Consider the following 17509-nt stretch of genomic DNA (forward strand, 5'->3'; position numbering starts at 1 on the left):
TCACATTGAGAAGCCACCAGCAGGCCGTGTACTTATTCCTGGGACCTGATACCACAACCTCATGGCCACTTTAATAACAGCAAAGGAATCAAGCAACGTCTTTAGTCAGTTATTTCATCAGTAGCACCTCTTCTGGAAAATCAAGAGGCCACTCTCCTCTTTCCCTGTGGCCACAAGTGTCTGTAGCAATTAGGGAAACGTAGAAAGGGACCCCTGCCCTTAAGCCGTTTTACTGCCAGAGGTTTGGAGGTGGGGTGGAGGGAGGTATGGGAACCTCACTTATCTAATGTCATTCTCGACCCTATCTTCCAGCTCATCCAGACAGGAAAGGGGGAAGCCATCCGCATCAGGTCCATCCTGCGCTCCCTGGTCCCCACAGAAGACCTGGTTGGGATCATCAGCATCCCCTTGAAACTGCCCTCCCTCAACAAAGGTAAGGGGAGTGACTGCAGGCTGCAGCAGCAGTCTCCCAGCAGCCACTGGCTCGGGGCAGGACTCTGTCCCCAGCACAGTGGCCCCCAGGCCCTGACTTGCAGGGCAGGCTGCACAGGGCAAGTGTCTCACTCTTTTTCCTGTGATGAGTTTTCTCCTCTAGGCTCTAGCCAGCTGCTCTCTTGTCTTCTCAAGAAGCAATCTCAAAACAATAAATCAACTCCTGATTCCTAGCATTTGCCCATTTCTGTGGTATAAACTTTCTCACCATGACCAATTTCAAGCCACCAATGTAATGTCACTGAACACAGAGTTGGGAAGAGAATGGACATGGCACACCATTAGATTGTATTCCCAACACACAAATACAACTGATGCAAAAAACCTCAAGAATATAGTTCATAGTGAAATAATTCGTAAGTAATGACTTCAATCTGCTCTCTTGTCTGTGTCAAGACAATTGTACCCTGTGTCCCACAGGTACAGACAGACCTTGCTGTCCTCCTATGAGCATGCCAACCCTCTGAAGGGAGGCTGATGGAATGGGACAAGCGAAAGCTCTCACCACGGCCTCCCTTCTCATTTTCCCCCGGGTCCCCCAGCTTGTGTAGGCAGTTGGGGCACAGACGGGCCCCCACACAGCCTGTCTTCAGCCACAGTCGCCTGCCTTATGGCTGAGGATCATAAAAGTGTTTTCCCCCAATGCTACCTGTGACATTTGACATCAGTCAGTGTTATCTTTGCAAAACTTTTACTCTCCTCGAAGTGTTGTTTCTCTGAGTCGCCTCACCCGTTATCCAGGCTAATGGAAGAATTGAAAACATATGATTCCAACCGTTGTCATGTTTCCCAAACTGATATTCCACAGAAGGTTTTTGTGGGAGATATTAATAGGTGTGCATATTAATAAGGGGCCCGGGGTCAAATAAGTTTAGGAAATGCTGTGGAATACATCACATTAGTATAAGCACAGTAAAATGATTACATCTCTGAGAAAGCTTAAGATAAAGCAAATAGATGTTGAACTCAGTGTTTCCCAAACACAAAACTAACTAATATCCCACCACACCAGGCACGCGTGAGAGAGAAAGTCAATTTCAGCCATTCAGGCTCAGCTCCTCCTGGTACACAGGGCAGGAGAGGCCGCAGCCTGCAGTCTGGAAGGCCCCTTCTCTCTGGCTCTGCTGGAACCTGACGCTGATTCCTGGGCAGGACGAGAGCCTGGGCTGGCTCGGACTTAATTTTTGTCCTCTCAGGGTTCCTTATGAAGTCCCACACTTTTCCAGTACAGTATTTAAATATGCTGTGGCTATAGCGTGCTCATTTGGGGGTCCTCTTTCCTAGTTTTTAGTGTTGACAAAACAGGAAGAGGAAATTGTTTTCTATCCTCACTCGAAATCCTGTCTTTATTCTCCAGCTCAAGCAGTTTTTATTTTCTTCATAGTATTTCCCCACTTCACCTTTGAACCTCTTGATTAAGATTAGAATTCTTGGATGACCTGATTTACATTTCACCTAAATCAGATGATTATTTCCAAATATTGCAACAGTATGTCCTCGAAGTTTATTCTATTTATGATGTAATAACTACAGACATGACATATTAAACTTCATCTGTCTTCATTCATGTTTTCTCCCTCACTTACTTATGTTTCATATCAACAAAGCAATAAATCGAGCCCTGATTCCTAGCATTTGCCCATTTGTGTAGTATAAACTTTCTCACCGTGGCCAATTTCAAGCCACCAATGTAATGTCACTGAACACAGAGTTGGGAAGAAAATGGACATGGCACACCATTAGATTGTATTCCTAACACACAAATACAATTGATGCAAAAAACCTCAAGAGTATATATAGTTCACAGTGAAATAATTAGGAAGTAATGAGCTCTAGTATTTGTTACCTTTTTAAAATATCTACTTAATTGTAAATTCTAATTTTTAATAATGAGCATGTTTAACAACTGGCTGGAATTTTAAACTGGCTTTTCAACAAAGTACAAGCTGCCTTCAGCACAGCACTGTACAGATTGAGTATTCCTTATCCTAAATGCTTGGGACTAGAAGCGTGTTGGATTTTTTTGGATTTTGCAGTATTTGCGCTATACTTACCAGTTGCATATCTCAAATCTGAAAATCCAAAATCCAAAATACTCTGATGAGCATTTCCATTGAGCATCATGTTGGTGCCCACAAAGTTTCAGATCTTGGTGCATTTCAGGTTTCAGATTTTTGGATTTGAGATGCTCAATCTGTATTTTTCCAAAATTCTGGTCCCTTATAGGGAGAATAAGCTATAGACAGACAAGCTCTGTGTTACCTTTTGAGACTTTGGAGATAGAAAAAGGGAAATCACATTTTCTATGTGTCTTTCAGATGGGTCGGTCAGTGAGCCAGATATGGCGGCCAACTTCTGCCCTGACCACAAGGCACCTATGGTGCTGTTCTTGGACCGCGTTTATGGCATTAAGGATCAAACTTTTCTGCTCCACTTGCTGGAGGTTGGATTTTTACCTGACCTAAGAGCTTCTGCCTCTCTAGATACAGTAAGTTGCAAAAATAACAAAAATTATTGTTCCCATCATTGTGAAATTAGTAATGTTGGACTTAGAAGCAAATATTTCCTGTTTACTCACCAGTTACATTTTAATAGCTTACTTTAATGGGTGAGAAAATAGAGGTATCATGAAATGGAAGATCTTAATTTATTGGGCCAGAGACTTAGATATAGGTAAATTTGACCCCAAATCCAACTCCCTCAATTGCAGAGTTTTTTTAACCTTGACAGTAAATGTTAAGGGGCTATCCTGTGCATTGTAGAACGTTTAGCAACATCCCTGGCCTCTACCCACTAGATATCAGTAGCACCCCAGTTCACCCTGAATCCCTGCCAAAATCAATTTCAGATATCACCAGATGTCCCCTGGGGGACAAAATCACCCTCTGGTGAGACCATGTCTCTATTGCCTTTGAAAAAGGCTGGCTGGCAACATTATAGGCTGACGTTACTCTTCACACTCTCACTTCTTAGTTTCATGTACTGACCACCAGGATGGATAGGTCTGAAGCCAGGGGCCTGACGAAGGTCAATACAAGAGGACAAAGGCAAATATAAGTTTGGAAATCAAGGGTGAGATAGATAAGGTAGTTCACCATCAACAAACATCAAGAGAGGAGGCCCCTAGAGTTACAAAGCTCAGATACGAGATGCCACAAGTCAGAACTAAGCAGAAAAAGGTACACCAGGAGTCATAGGTCCAAGGAGAAAAGACAAACTAGATCTGTGTAAGTCTAAAAAACATCTTTCCAGTTTAGTGTTGTTTTTAGTTATAACGTTTCTCAAAGGCTCCACCTGGTGTCCAACAGAGATAGAAATCTGAGCTCTGTGATGGGTTGTCAGCGGCAAATACCTTAACTTGGATGGATTCCACCTGCATGGGTTATCCAGAAATGGAAAGAAATATGAGCCCCAACCTGAGTGGGAGCTGCATTCCCATGTGTGGTATGGTGATGATAAATGGTATATATGACAGTATTAGGGTGTACGATCCCTAATACTGAATAACCCAGTCTAACCCAACATTTTGATATAATAAAACAATGAATAATTTTTTATTCATAATGAATAATTATGAATAATTATTTGTGAATAATTAAAACAATGCTTCTGCCACTGCTGTTGTTTTGAACTTTTCTATAAATTATTTGATTTTAAAAATAATTTTCTTAACTCATGGGATCTCCCCAAGCTTCCTGATCAAATAATTTAATGTTTTTATAAATCAAATAAACAGCAAATGCTGTTCTAGTATCTGGTGTTCAATCACATGTTTGTCCAAACACCATCTACAACAAAAAGGTGTCATATTCGGTTCATTAACACATAGACATTCATGCATTCTCTTTTGAAAACTTAAAATCTACTGAAATCAAAACTCTGTCCTTTCTCATTTTAAGTCTGTATATTAAAGTGATAAATGTGAAAGATTAGCTGTTTCTCCCAGCATGATTACTGAAGTTTCTAGGAGACAAACTTGATAATTTATAGGAACAATGAGACATGTATATAGTTCAAAGAAAATGGTTTTTCAAATCATAAGTTATACAAAGTATGTTACAGATAGAATGACTGCAGGAATCACAGGAAATGGCAATATTTCATCTCTGTGGATCTCAAGGTTTCTTTCGAAAGTTCTATAGTTTTCAAAGATGGTGGTAAAGCATGCTTTGGCTATACTTAATGTCACTAAATGGGTTTTCCTTGTATTCCATTCATCTGTCTAAATGTACATCAAAGAGCATTGTAAGCAAGAACTATGTTAGAGTTGTACAGAAGGTCCCAAGTTTCTGTTCCTTTTCCACATTGCCCATGCAGAGTTAGGTTCCCTTTAGTGGGGTCTACTCTAATGTCAGTATTGATTGTGAATTGCTCGAAGTGCTCACCAATTAACTGAAAGGAGTCAGAGTTCCACTTTCGCTTTCACAAGACTGGTGAATTTGAGAAACTGCTTGGCCTATAACCATTCACTAATCCTACAGTTGTAAAATTACAGTGTGTGAGTCCCTGGTAGGTGAGAAAAGAGAGCAAAAACCAGAATAGTAATGTAGTATCCTGGCAACTAGACTTTGCAAGCATCAAAATGTTGGGTTAGACTGGCCATCAGCTGATTTTAATGAGTTCAAAATTCTTTTGAAGGGAACAGATATTTATAGGATCATTTGGGAAGACTTAGAGCCAGCTAGCCTTTGTTATGATTTTTTTGTTTTTTTTTTTTGTTCTTTCTTTTAACTTGATTTCTTTTTCATTGAAAATGCAAAAAGAAAAATAGAACAGCCGATAAGGTAGAAAGTTGTTCACTGCCTTGCTATGCAACGTGGACATATATAAGCTCCCACAGCTTGCTACATGGGAACTCTGTGCAGAGCCAGCTTTGCTCTGTTCCTCAGGGCAATTAACCTGTGTCCCAATCTCCTTTCTCTAGGTTTCCCTAAGCACCACAGAGGCTGCGCTTGCACTAAATAGGTATATATGTTCTGCTGTGCTCCCGCTCCTCACAAGATGTGCCCCTCTCTTTGCCGGAACAGAACACTGCACCTCTCTGATTGATTCCACACTGCAGACAATATACAGGCTATCCAAGGGACGTTCCCTCACCAAAGCACAAAGGGACACTATAGAAGAATGTTTGCTTGCCATTTGCAAGTAAGTACATATCCTATGTTGTTACTTCTGTGTATGCATCCAGGTCAACTGCATTTTCCTATGTAATCTAAAAACTGGTGGTCTAGTCTAAGGAAGCTTCCAGGCCATTGTCATACACCAGCCCTTCCCCAGACATCTCATAGGATGTGCTCAGCTCCCCTATTTGCCACAGGCTCTTCCTTGAGGCTCGTCTTTCCCTTTGGGGAAGGGAGAGGGCACAGCTCAGGCTTTACCCATTACGGTTGATGGACCAGAAGACTATTTCAGGCCTAAAGTGTTCAGATTAAGGGCTGTCTTCATTCTCTTCATTCTCAAGATAGAGCCAGAAGCAGATGTGTCTGTCCTCTACATGAGCATATCTTACATAGAAGCCAGACTCTGAGTGTGAATAAAAGCAACCTACCGGCTGGGCACGGTGGCTCACACCTGTCATCCCAGCACTTTGGGAGGCCGAGGTGGGCAGATCACGAGGTCAGGAGATCGAGACCATCCTAGCTAACACGGTGAAACCCCATCTCTACTAAAAATACAAAAAAAAAAAAAAATAGCCGGGTGTGGTGGCAGACGCCTGTAGTCCCAGCTACTCGGGAGGCTGAGGCAGGAGAATGGCGTGAACCTGGGACGTGGAGCTTGCAGTGAGCCGAGATCATGCCACTGCACTCCAGCCTGGGCGACAGAGCAAGACTCCATCTCAAAAAAAAAAAAAAGCGACCTACCTCTAGGCCTCCCAAGACCAGCAACAAATGAAAGAAAAAACCTCCAGTCACAGTGGGGAATTAAAGGCAATAATTTTTATGACTGCAGATGGGCATCAGAGCCAGCTGAGGACAAAAGGTAAAGTCACCCCAAGAGCCTTGGGTCTTCAGGAATCTAAGTCAAGTCTGGTAGAATCCAAGGAAGACGACCCTTTCAACAGGTCTTAGCAGCACAGGCCAAGACTATGATCTGCTATTTTTCAGCCAGTGTTTTTCCTTCTCACCTGCATATCAGAAATGCCTGATGAGTTACGAAATAAATATGCCAGTGCCCAGGCCACATCCCAGCCCAAAAAGTCAAAACTGTTAGGGATGGGACCCAAGATTCTGGCTGTTGAAGCTTCCCAGGTGATTCCAATATGTAGTCCAGATTAGGAATCACTGCTGTAGGTCACTCCAGAGAGAGGATCAACAGCCTTCCCCCTTTAGGGGCCAGCTGAGTATGGTCTTGATTTCTTGTTGAATGAGTTCTTTTCTAATCACAGATGAAATTACTATGCATTGGGGAGCTAGGGCTACCTGGAAAAAAAACTCATCGGTCCTCACATCGATGTGAGTAGAACATCACACCAAAAGGTAATCTCAGCAATGAGATAGCACTACACATATATCAGAATGGCCAAAATGCAGAACACTGACAACACCAAATGCTGGCAAGGATGTGGAACAACAGGAACTCTCATTCATTGCTGGTGGGAGTGACAATGGTATAGTCACTTTGGAAAGTAGTTTGTCAGTTTCTTACAAAACTAAATATACTCTTAAACTATATGATTCAACTGTCTTACTCCTTGGTTTTTTTACCCAAATGAGTTGGAAACTTATGTCCATACAAAAACCTGTATGCAGATGCTTGTAGCAGCTTTATTCATAATTGCCAAAACTTGGGAGCAATCAAGATGTTTTTGAGTGGGCGAATGGATAAATAAATGTGGTACATCAGACCATGGAATTTATTCAGTGCTAAAAAGAAATGAGCTATCAAGCAATGAAAATACATAGAGGAACCTTAAACCCATATTAGTAAGTGCAAGAAGCCAATCTGAAAAGGCTACATGCTGTATGATTCCAACTATATGGCTTTCTGGAAAAGGCAAAGCTAAGGAAACAGTGAAAAGATCAGTGGTGTCAGGGGTTGGGGGAGGGAGAGATGAACAGGCTGAGCACAGAGAATTTTTAGGGCAGTGGAAACAGTATAATGATGGATGTATGTCATTAAATACTTGTCCAAACCGATAGAATGTACAACACCAAGAGTGAACCCTAATGTAAATTATGAAATTTGGGTGGTAACGATGTTTCAATATAGGTTTATCAGTTGTCACAAATGTGCCACTGGTGAGGGATAATGATAATGGGGAAAGCTGTGCCTGTATGGGGCCAGGGATATATGAGAACTCTCAGTACCCTTTGCTCAATTTTGCTGTGAACCGAAAACTGCTCTGAAAAATAAAGCCTGTTACAAAACAGTTTTAAAATGTTGTAAAAAGGATAATCTCATGCTTATATTTCAAATATAACAATGATCACTATGTTTAAAATGCTTTTTAAAATTAAGCTATATCTACTGTCTTTGTATTGTCTAAGGCCTACAGGCTTTAACTGCTTTATGGGACAAGCTGTGTCATTGCATAGTATTATTTTCTTGGGGTGGGGAGTAAAGGCTGGTTGATGGGAAGGAGGCCTCGACCCAGGCCCCAAAAAGGGTTTTCTCCCAGAGATCTCCTTCCCAAACCAGGCCTAATATTATGTTACTGCTTCATTCAACACAAGATTTTTATGATAACTGGCAGACAATTAAGCTAATTAGAATATTTTTGATCTTTCAAGAGAGGCAAATTTCAGTGGACACACCAATTAACCTCCAGGAATTAATAAGGTACCTAGGTTTTGAACTTTGCCACTTCAAAAGGAAGATTAATGCCCCATTATTTGTTTTTATGAGCCTCTATTAATGGTAGAAAATGGAGTAAATAATGAGTTTACACAAAAAGAAATCGTTTCCATCAGCTTTAATTTGTAATTGGTTGGTAATGCATCAATAACAGCTGCGATCGTGTTCTACCTTTTGCTGGAGCTGAACTCCAGGTGTATTTTAGAAACCACATCAACCAAGGACCCCTGCCTCCCAACATAAGCTGTTTCCTAATAACAAAGTCACATTGGTGAGACTGATTTGAGCTGCAAATATTTCTAAAGAATCAGACTTTGGAGAAATTAGATTTTTTTTTCTTTTTTTTTTTTTTTTGAGACAGAGTCTTGCTCTGTCGCCCAGGCTGGAGTGCAGTGGTGCCATCTCCGCTCTCTGCAAACTCCGCCTCCCGGGTTCACACAATTCTCCTGCCTCAGCCTCCTAAGTAGCTGGGACTATAGGCACCCGCCACCACGCCTGGCTAATTTTTTGTATTTTTAGTAGAAAAAGGGCTTCACCATGTTAGCCAGGCTGGTCTCGAACTCCTGACCTCAGGTGATCACCCCACCTTGATCTCTCGAAGTGCTGAGATTACAGGCATGAGCCACCGCGCCTGGCCAAGAAATTAGAATTTTACATCAAACAAAAAGTAGAGCTCACAGCCCTATTACTGTACTTTTAGAGCTTTTCTTCTTGATCACTTGAGCTCTAGATGTAGCAGGCAAACTGATACTTAACTAGGTTTTTTCATTGTTTATTTTAATAAGTCAGGAATTCACAGAATTACAGATTTATTGCACTCTTTGTATTCAAGTTAGTGAATCTTAGGTGACAATTGCTAATTAGCTGAATAATTGAAACATTGAGTGATTTTTGCATTCTAACTATTGGATTCTGAGACAAGGCTACTTACTTGCTGTGTATTTTCACCCCGGGGCTTTTTATCACAAGGCCAGCTCCAGAAACAGTTGTGAAACAGATGACTTTTGTTCTCCATCTGCATATACATCCTTCTTACTGTAGATGCTCCAAGGATTTCTTCCCTGGCATTCCAACATTTAACAAAGGGGTGTTAGCTTTACCTCCGTAGCTCCTTATGCAATAGTGGAAAAAATCCAGGGATTCATGGGCTGAACTTATATACCAAATTGTGTTTATGTGTGTACACCTTTCTCTGGAGAAAACCATAGGTTCCACTAGGTTTTTTTCAAAGTTTGGCAATGTAAAAAAAGCAAAATTCATGTTGCTTGTCTCTCCTTTCTCTACCTCAAAATTTATGTGTGCCATGAACTCTGTAATTTGATAGATTATTCTTTAAATAGTTACTGTGTTTGCCTATTAACGGAGTTGTTTTGAGAACAAAGCCTTACCCCAAACAAATGATTCCAGTAGTGAGAATCTCATGGCCCAGATCGTAAGGCAGAGGGCTTTAAAGTTCTCTTCAAATCGCACCAGTAGGTGGCCTCAGATTCCACCTGCGCAGCTGCTCAACGCCGGTTTCTCCCTCTGCAGAGTTCAGGGAACCTTAGAGATGACTAGAAAATGAACTGCACCTTCTTTCTGTTATATTCTTTGCACATAATCAGTGACTATATTTTGAGTATGCATATATCCTAGAACATTTTGTCACATAGCAGTTAGAATTCCACTTCGGGTATCCCAATTCATTAGCACTCTTTTTCTGAATTTTAACTGTACTCTTTTCAAGTGTTTTATCATCTACTCTTGTTTGTCTGAGATCTTGTGTATTAGGAGCTGTTTTGAGGCTTGGCTGTAATATGCTTATTGTTCAGTGTTTCTTTCATTCCTCCTTTATTATTTTTCTTATGTTTTCATTTTATTTTTCTATGTTTCTCATTTCATACTGCAGTCACTTGAGGCCTTCCATGTTACAGCAGCTCCTGCGACGCCTCGTTTTTGATGTGCCGCAACTCAATGAATACTGCAAAATGCCTCTCAAGGTAAACATCACTATTGCTACAGAAATACAGTCTATTGCACAGGAAACTTGCCTTGTAATATGTGATGTCCTCACAATTTAGAAGGAAAAATACATGCTAAATGGGTTTTACTCCCTTAAGTTGATGGTTAGCTAACAAGATACATCCCACAAAACCAAGTCCTTTCTTGAATGCTGAGGTTGAAGAAAATGGCTCCAGTTTTTTTTAACTGCTTTCCACTGACTGCTTGATATTTAGCTGCAGTTAATACCGGGACTTAGATTTTGTGCTTCCCCAATGTAATTAGGTTTTCAGAATGTGTTCATCTCAAAAAGCTTTGAAGGCCCTGTGGTTTTTCATTAAATTGATTAAAATGTCCCTTTTCTATTCCATACTGTTTTGTGCTTTTCTTCTTTGTAAGAAATCTTTTTTTTTGTTTGTTTTCTACTTTTTTTTTTTTTAATGAGATAGAGACTTGCTCTGTCACCCAGGCTGAAGTGCAGTGGTGAGATCTCAGCTCACTGCAACCTCTACCTCCCAGGTTCAAGCAATTCTCCTGCCTCAGCCTCCTGAGTAGCTGGGACTAGAGGCACATGCTACTATGCCCAGCTAATTTTTGTGTGTTTGTTTGTTTTTTAGTAGAGATGGGGTTTCACCATGTTGGCCAGGCTGGTCTCAAACTCCTGACCTCAAGTGATCTACCTGCCTCAGCCTCCCAAAGTGCTGGGATTACAGGTATGAGCCACTGCGCCTGGCTCTCTTTCTTAACAAAAAGACCACAGACCCCTCTCTTTTATTATTATTTTTTTGAGACAGAGTCTTGCTCTTGTACTCACACTTGAGTGCAGTGGCACAGCCACGGCTTACTGCAACCTTGAGCTCCCGAGTTCAAGCAACCCTCCCTCCTCAGTCTCCCAAAGTGCTGGGATTACAGAAGGTGTGAACCACCATGCCTGGCCTTCCCTTTTTTTATTGTCTTGTTTCTGGTTTTCTCATAAATTACAAATATTTTATCACTAGAGGCATCTGGGCCTGGTGGGAGGACACCAGAATCAGCCATCCACCCAAGCAGACAGTGTTTTTTACCTTTTATCTCTGAGGCACCTGCCATATTCCCATATGCAAAAGTGTTAGCAATGGCTAGCCACACCTGAAAATCCTACCTAATGATTTTAACAGCACTTTTCTTTATAGTCCAAGCAAGCATTTCAGGCAGCATTTTACGTGATAACCAGAATTCCCAGAGGGCTTTAGTTCAATCCCCTGTCTCCATGCCAGGCAGAAAACAGTTTGTATGTTCTTAGAGATTCCACAGTCCTCCAAGGGCTAATTCTTCTCTCTAGCAGCCCCAGTTTTCATCTCAAAAAAATACTGTAACTGAAAACCATAGTTAAAGTATTACCATCTTAATTTGGTATTGCTTCCTCTGCAAGCCTTTGCTGCCAGCTGGATACTGGCTTTGAAGAGGCATTATTGATATCACTCAATAAGCTCACTTTTACCTCTCAAATCTGTGGGATTTTTCTTGGAGGACATGGATCACACCTGCTGGGATGGAAACATTACCGGTAACTTCTGCCCTCTACTGGCAAGATGTGAGACTGCTGTAAAGTCACTGGGGTGTGAGAGAGGGGAGAGGGAGCGGGCACGGGGAGTGGGGGCAGGGAAACAACGGGTAGTAATTGATGAGAGAAAATCTTCAGACCCACGACTTGCAGCCCACCATCCTCTCCCCATATCAGCATCCCCCAAAGATCTTCCAGAATTACAAGCAAAGGTTCCAGAAGAAATTCTTTCCACCCCTGACTGGCTAGAACAGCACACAGTGGCTACTTTCAGAAGGTAGCACTTTCTGGTTTGAACTAGAAACGGCTCCTCTCCATTTTCTAGTAACTGCTAGGGGGCACATTAGGAGGCATAAGAATTAATCAGGCAGATCCGCTCAGGCTCAAGCTCATTAGGCAGAGAGCAGACTGTTCCCAGCGGTGTTTGAAGGGCCTCTTTGTAGACAGCCCAGCTGTTTCGCATGTTTCATTCTCATGATCTCTGCTTACTATTTGATTCTCTCCTGCATGTTTTTGATGCCTGTGGACTTTCTCTATGCCACCCCGCTGGTCTGTCCTGTTCTGCACCTCCCAGCTTCTGACGAATCACTATGAACAGTGTTGGAAGTATTACTGCCTGCCTTCAGGATGGGGGAGCTACGGGCTAGCTGTGGAAGAAGAGCTGCACCTAACGGAGAAGCTTTTCTGGGGGATTTTTGACTCGCTCTCCCATAAGGTAATGACAGTACTTTCTGAACAAAAAGAGAGCATCTCAGTGCTCCAGCATCTACAGATAATAACAGCCGTCATCTGTTTAGCATTCCATTTGCCAGGACCCGTGCTAAGTACTTCACAAGTGTATTACGTCAATCCTTGCCCATCTCTCTGAAATGGAAACTCTCAAAATCCTTATTTTACAGGTGAAGAAAAGCCTCAGAGTAGTGGAATAAATTTTCACATTCACAAAGCTGTACGAGGGAAAGTGACTACCAGAGTGAATTATACACAGATCATCTGATGTCAGTCTTTGATGTCTTACCTCCCCATTTGTTTCCCCCTGATTTGGTGTGGCTCCTGTCTGCCAACCTTCACTAGGCTCGAGCCAAGAGGAAAAGTCCTGACATCTGCTGTGATGGTGGGACAGGGGATTTCCAGAAGACCTTAAGCCATTCTGGGAGAGGTTCTTTGCAAGCACTCATTTGAGGAGGCTTCGAGTGAGAACTGAGAGCCTCTGAATCCCAGGCCTTACTGAACAGTGTGATTGAAGTGGAGCTCTGATTCTTAGACTTTGCTCCACTTCCCCTAACCCAATTTGTGAGGTCAGGAGCTTTAAAGGTAGAAAATGAGTAGGTCTGGTTTTCTTAGAGAAATCTAGAACATGCATATAGCTTGTTCACCAGCACTTAAACTTTCTTTACCCCTAGATTTCATTGGTCTAGTATAAGCAGATCAAAAGCTCTTCCCAACCCCATGCCATTTGACTGAAATTCATTTCTGGCTGGGTTCAAGAGAGAATGATGGATATTGAGCAGCCTGCTGATGATGTCAACATGTGACCCATATCAGCTACTGCAGAGCTTGGCACAGCTTACTGTGCCCTCTCCAGTTGTAAGTTGGGTCCGTTTCTGTGACCATCCTTAGCAGACAAGTTTATAGTCACTTCTGGCCTAGCGCCTAGTCACTTTAACCCTTAGGTAGTCTTGAAATTAACCATTTAGGAGATATTGATTTAAACCTGTTTAAGATTTTTCAACTTAAAGCAAATGGTGACTTGAGGATTTATAGTGTTATTTCATTTTCCAAGGATACCTGCATTTCCACCAGAAAATATTTAAGGGGTTACACATTTCCCGTTTTGGTTAACCTGGATAAATGCGCGTATTTTATTTCTGTTTTCAGCTAATTGGTGATTGGTTCTGTCTAAGGGCATGGTTCTGCTCTCTCTACTAACGTGGCCTTGTTTTTCCCTCACAGAAATATGACCCAGATCTTTTCCGAATGGCCCTGCCTTGTCTCAGTGCTATAGCTGGGGCCTTGCCGCCAGATTATTTAGATACCAGAATCACAGCCACATTGGAGAAACAGATCTCAGTGGATGCGGATGGCAACTTTGACCCAAAACCTATCAACACCATGAAGTGAGTCCAGAATCATCTCTAAGCTGGTCCTGTATTTTGTCCAGTAGCCAATGTTTTCTTCCAGAGGGTAGCAAGAAATGTGAGCTTTACCTCTTTCCCTCCTGCCAACACTGTTCGTCATTTCTCTTGATGTGCCAGGTCCCATCAGGCACAAGGTTTAATCCATACATATCTGTATTATTATATTCTGGGCTTTTGGTGGGGGAGGAAAGGGTTGGTTTATTTTTTACCAGAGATAGACGTTCCCACACATAAATGTCTCCTGAGGCACTGAGAGAACTACCCTGACAAATTATGCAATTAATTTATTAATGAGCTTTTTGACAATATCTTTGCTCTTGGTGAATTAGGCTCATATGGTTCTAATAGCATCATACATCACAACAGCTCCAAAAATAACACTCAGCTGTGTCCTGGCAAGGCTGGGGTGTGATGGCAGAACAGTGTGGGGTCCTCACTGGAAAAGCTGGACCTGCTCTTTGCCATGCCGAGGGATGCTGGAGCTTCAGAATAGCCCTATCATTGCACCTTTTACTTCCTCCCTGTAATTTTCCAGAATTTCTCACTGGTGTTGACTAGGCCATGGAGGTGTGCTTATCCCTTGGGCAAAATATTGCTAAGTTTTGGTTTGTGGTAGTTCTGCCCAGTTATGAATATGTGCTGTAGGGTATATAGTCAGCTCCAGGTGCATTTTAAATGAAGAGCTCTAAAACTGCTTCAGAGTGAGCAGGGAAAGTAAGCCTGAGCCTATATGAGCCCCTTGGACCTGTCCTTCATGGCAGTAGTTCTCAAATGAAAGCCTGAACCCTTCCCAGGGGGACTGTCTGCTTTGCTAATGTGTAACATTCGTCTTTGGGACAATTAAACACACATTCCGTTGGAAAGAGCTTTGAGCTGTGGGGATGGTGAGACAGAATTGAAACTGCTGTAAGTAAGAGGTAAGAAGCATGGTGAACCATCAAGCTTGGGCCAAAGAAGGCAGGTGCTGACTTGGGAGGGTTCTGCCTATAAAAAGGTAACAGTGCTAAAGAAAGACAAAGCAAATGGTGTAGTAACTTGGATGCTTTTGAAAACATTCTGAGAAAACATTATACTCTAGCAATTGTGTGTTAATGGCTCTGTGTTATTTTGAGAGTTCAGATTTATTCCAGTGTACCTGTGACATCAACATAGTTCCTTGAGGAATGTGAGGAAAGGAGACTAACCCTGGCTTAAGGAGAAAAGCACCTTATTGCAAGAATATGGGGTCATTATCAAGACCTAGTGAAAGGCCAACCTGGCCTTAGCACACATAGTCACCAGGGAAGGACTGCAATCAGGCACAGGGAGGAAATCAACAATCTTCAGGTGTCCCCATTGGGTGAATCACCTTGAAGAATTTACTGCCCTAGTTTCACCCAACTCAAGACTTAAATTCCGTGGAGAGAAAGTCTGATTTGCGCAGTCATATGCCCATCCTTGGTGACAGTTCACATAACACTGCATGCAATATAAGAAGACTGTGCAATGCAAAGGGAATGTAGGTGCTGATACCAACAGAAGGGACAGAGCTGTTTTCTGGGAAAACAGAAATAGCAGGTGTCTACTGTACTTCCAAAATTCTAGTTTTGTTTTGTTTTGTTTTGTTTTTTTGAGATGGAGTCTTGCTCTGTCACCCAGGCTGGAGTGCAGTGGTGCGATCTCAACTCACTGCAAGCTCCACCTCCTGGGTTCACACCATTCTCCTGCCTCAGCCTCCTGAGTAGCTGGGACCACAGGCACCAGCCACTACGCCCGGCTAATTTTTTTGTATTTTTAGTAGAGACAGGGTTTCACCGTGTTAGCCAGGATGGTCTCGATCTCCTGACCTCATGATCCATCCACCTCGGCCTCCCAAAGTGCTGGTATTACAGGCGTGAGCCACAGCGCCTGGCCCCAAAATTCTAGTATTTTACCATGAGCCACTGAGCCCCAAAAGGTAGAAAACCACTATTTCATAACATACGGCTCTCTGGCTACCCATTTCTACCATTTCCAGATTGTAGCCAGAGGATGACAGGCCATTTACCTTGGATTCTCGCTGTCTAACCAAGACAGGTCTGGCCCAGGAGCCAAGAGACCCCGGAGCACATGGCAGGAGGCCTTCCCAGCCAAGGCTCCTGCAGAGATGTTCCATGGTTAGACTTGGGTGCGTCCGTGACCTAACCCTGGCTATGCCACCCCTACTCAGGAATGTCACTGCGCCTGGAGTCCAGCTTTAGCTTTGGGATTGGCTGGCTGATCAAATCCACCTTCTGACAGCTGGTTGATTGGTAGTTCTGACTATCTTCTACTATGTCTGGCTGAAGTGCTTGGGGAGGTTGTAATTTTTTTTCCTCATTTCACAGTCTTTCCTTGCCTGAAAAATTGGAATACATCGTCACCAAGTATGCTGAGCATTCACATGATAAATGGGCCTGTGACAAGGTAGGGATTATCATCCAACTGACAATCGTCAGGAAGGAAAAACAGCCCAAGAACATTAAAGGGCCCAGTCCTGGAAATCTGCCTGATTTGTCTAAGTAACAGATTTTCCATGCCAAGAGCATTCATTATTTCTGAGCAGCAATTTCCCAGGGTTGGTGGAGGTCAAAGAAATAGGTGACAGCAGCTGCTGGTGTTGCTTTTGTATTTCTCAAGAAAATGATCAATTCTGGAAGTGTTAACTTCTTTCTTAACATTTACTTACTGGAGTTGTGCCCAAACACAGGCTTGTATGTGTTTGACGTAAATGCTTAATGGGAATGGGAAGGCTGCTATTTAATTTTTGTCTTTGAATGCAGATTGGAAAAAAAAAATGAAATTGAAAGCCTAACCCTTACATGTTTCTGGAAGGCTGGATTTTATTCTAGGGAAGACATGCAATCGTCTTCTTATGGTAGGCAGTGGTAGAACTCCCAGACACTCCCTTATTAATAAGGCTCTCCATCTGGTGTTTAAAATTCCTCACCACATGAGGTCAGGCTGCTTAATAAGTTTCATTGCTGTGTCAACCCTTTAACACTGGCAGGCAAAGTAGGAAGACTGTGCCAAGGATATCCAGGATTCCTGTGGGCAGCCAGTTAAGGATTGGGGCCATTCCTCAGCTGCAGCCTACAGTGTGTAACAGTGGACCCATGTCCACAGCAGAGCCACAGAAAACCACCTCCATACAATGTGCCCACAGAGAAGGGACACCTTGAACCACCAGCTCAGCCTCTGTGTGGATGTAGGCTCAGCTCATCCTTCCAGAAGTCTACTAGGGGCTGATGATAACAGCTATCATTGTAACTATAGAATGGGCTAATACCTCATGATTCTAAAACAGGAGTTGGCAAATCTGTTCTGTAAAGGCCTGAATGGTCAACACTTGAGGCTGCAAGGGCCAGACCATCCCCATTGCAACAACTCCACTTGGCCGTTGCGGCACAAAAGTAGCCATAGAGAAAACATAAACAAAAGTGGGTGCCTGTGTTCCAATCACATTTTATTAATTTAAAAAAGGTGGCCAGCTAGATTTGGCTTAGGGGGCATAGCCAGGTGGCCCTTGCTCTAGAGCATCTGCGTTTTCTAAGAACTCTTTGCT

At 42.6% G+C, this 17509-nt stretch overlaps 1 protein-coding gene across 2 annotated transcripts in view; it reads left to right on the top strand.

Annotated features, from left to right (window-relative positions):
• RYR3 (ryanodine receptor 3) overlaps positions 1–17509 on the top strand; it is a 580370-nt gene that overhangs the window by 419144 nt on the left and 143717 nt on the right. For both annotated transcript variants that reach the window (XM_055363234.2, XM_055363233.2), the window contains exons 46-52: positions 313–433; positions 2811–2980; positions 5417–5637; positions 10175–10265; positions 12384–12524; positions 13763–13926; positions 16293–16371. In XM_055363234.2, the coding sequence (XP_055219209.2) occupies positions 313–433; positions 2811–2980; positions 5417–5637; positions 10175–10265; positions 12384–12524; positions 13763–13926; positions 16293–16371 (987 nt within the window). The remainder of the gene's footprint in view (positions 1–312; positions 434–2810; positions 2981–5416; positions 5638–10174; positions 10266–12383; positions 12525–13762; positions 13927–16292; positions 16372–17509) is intronic.

The sequence above is a fragment of the Gorilla gorilla genome, chromosome 16 (assembly GCF_029281585.2).
Source record: "Gorilla gorilla gorilla isolate KB3781 chromosome 16, NHGRI_mGorGor1-v2.1_pri, whole genome shotgun sequence".
In the NCBI taxonomy this organism is placed as follows: Eukaryota; Metazoa; Chordata; class Mammalia; order Primates; family Hominidae; genus Gorilla; species Gorilla gorilla.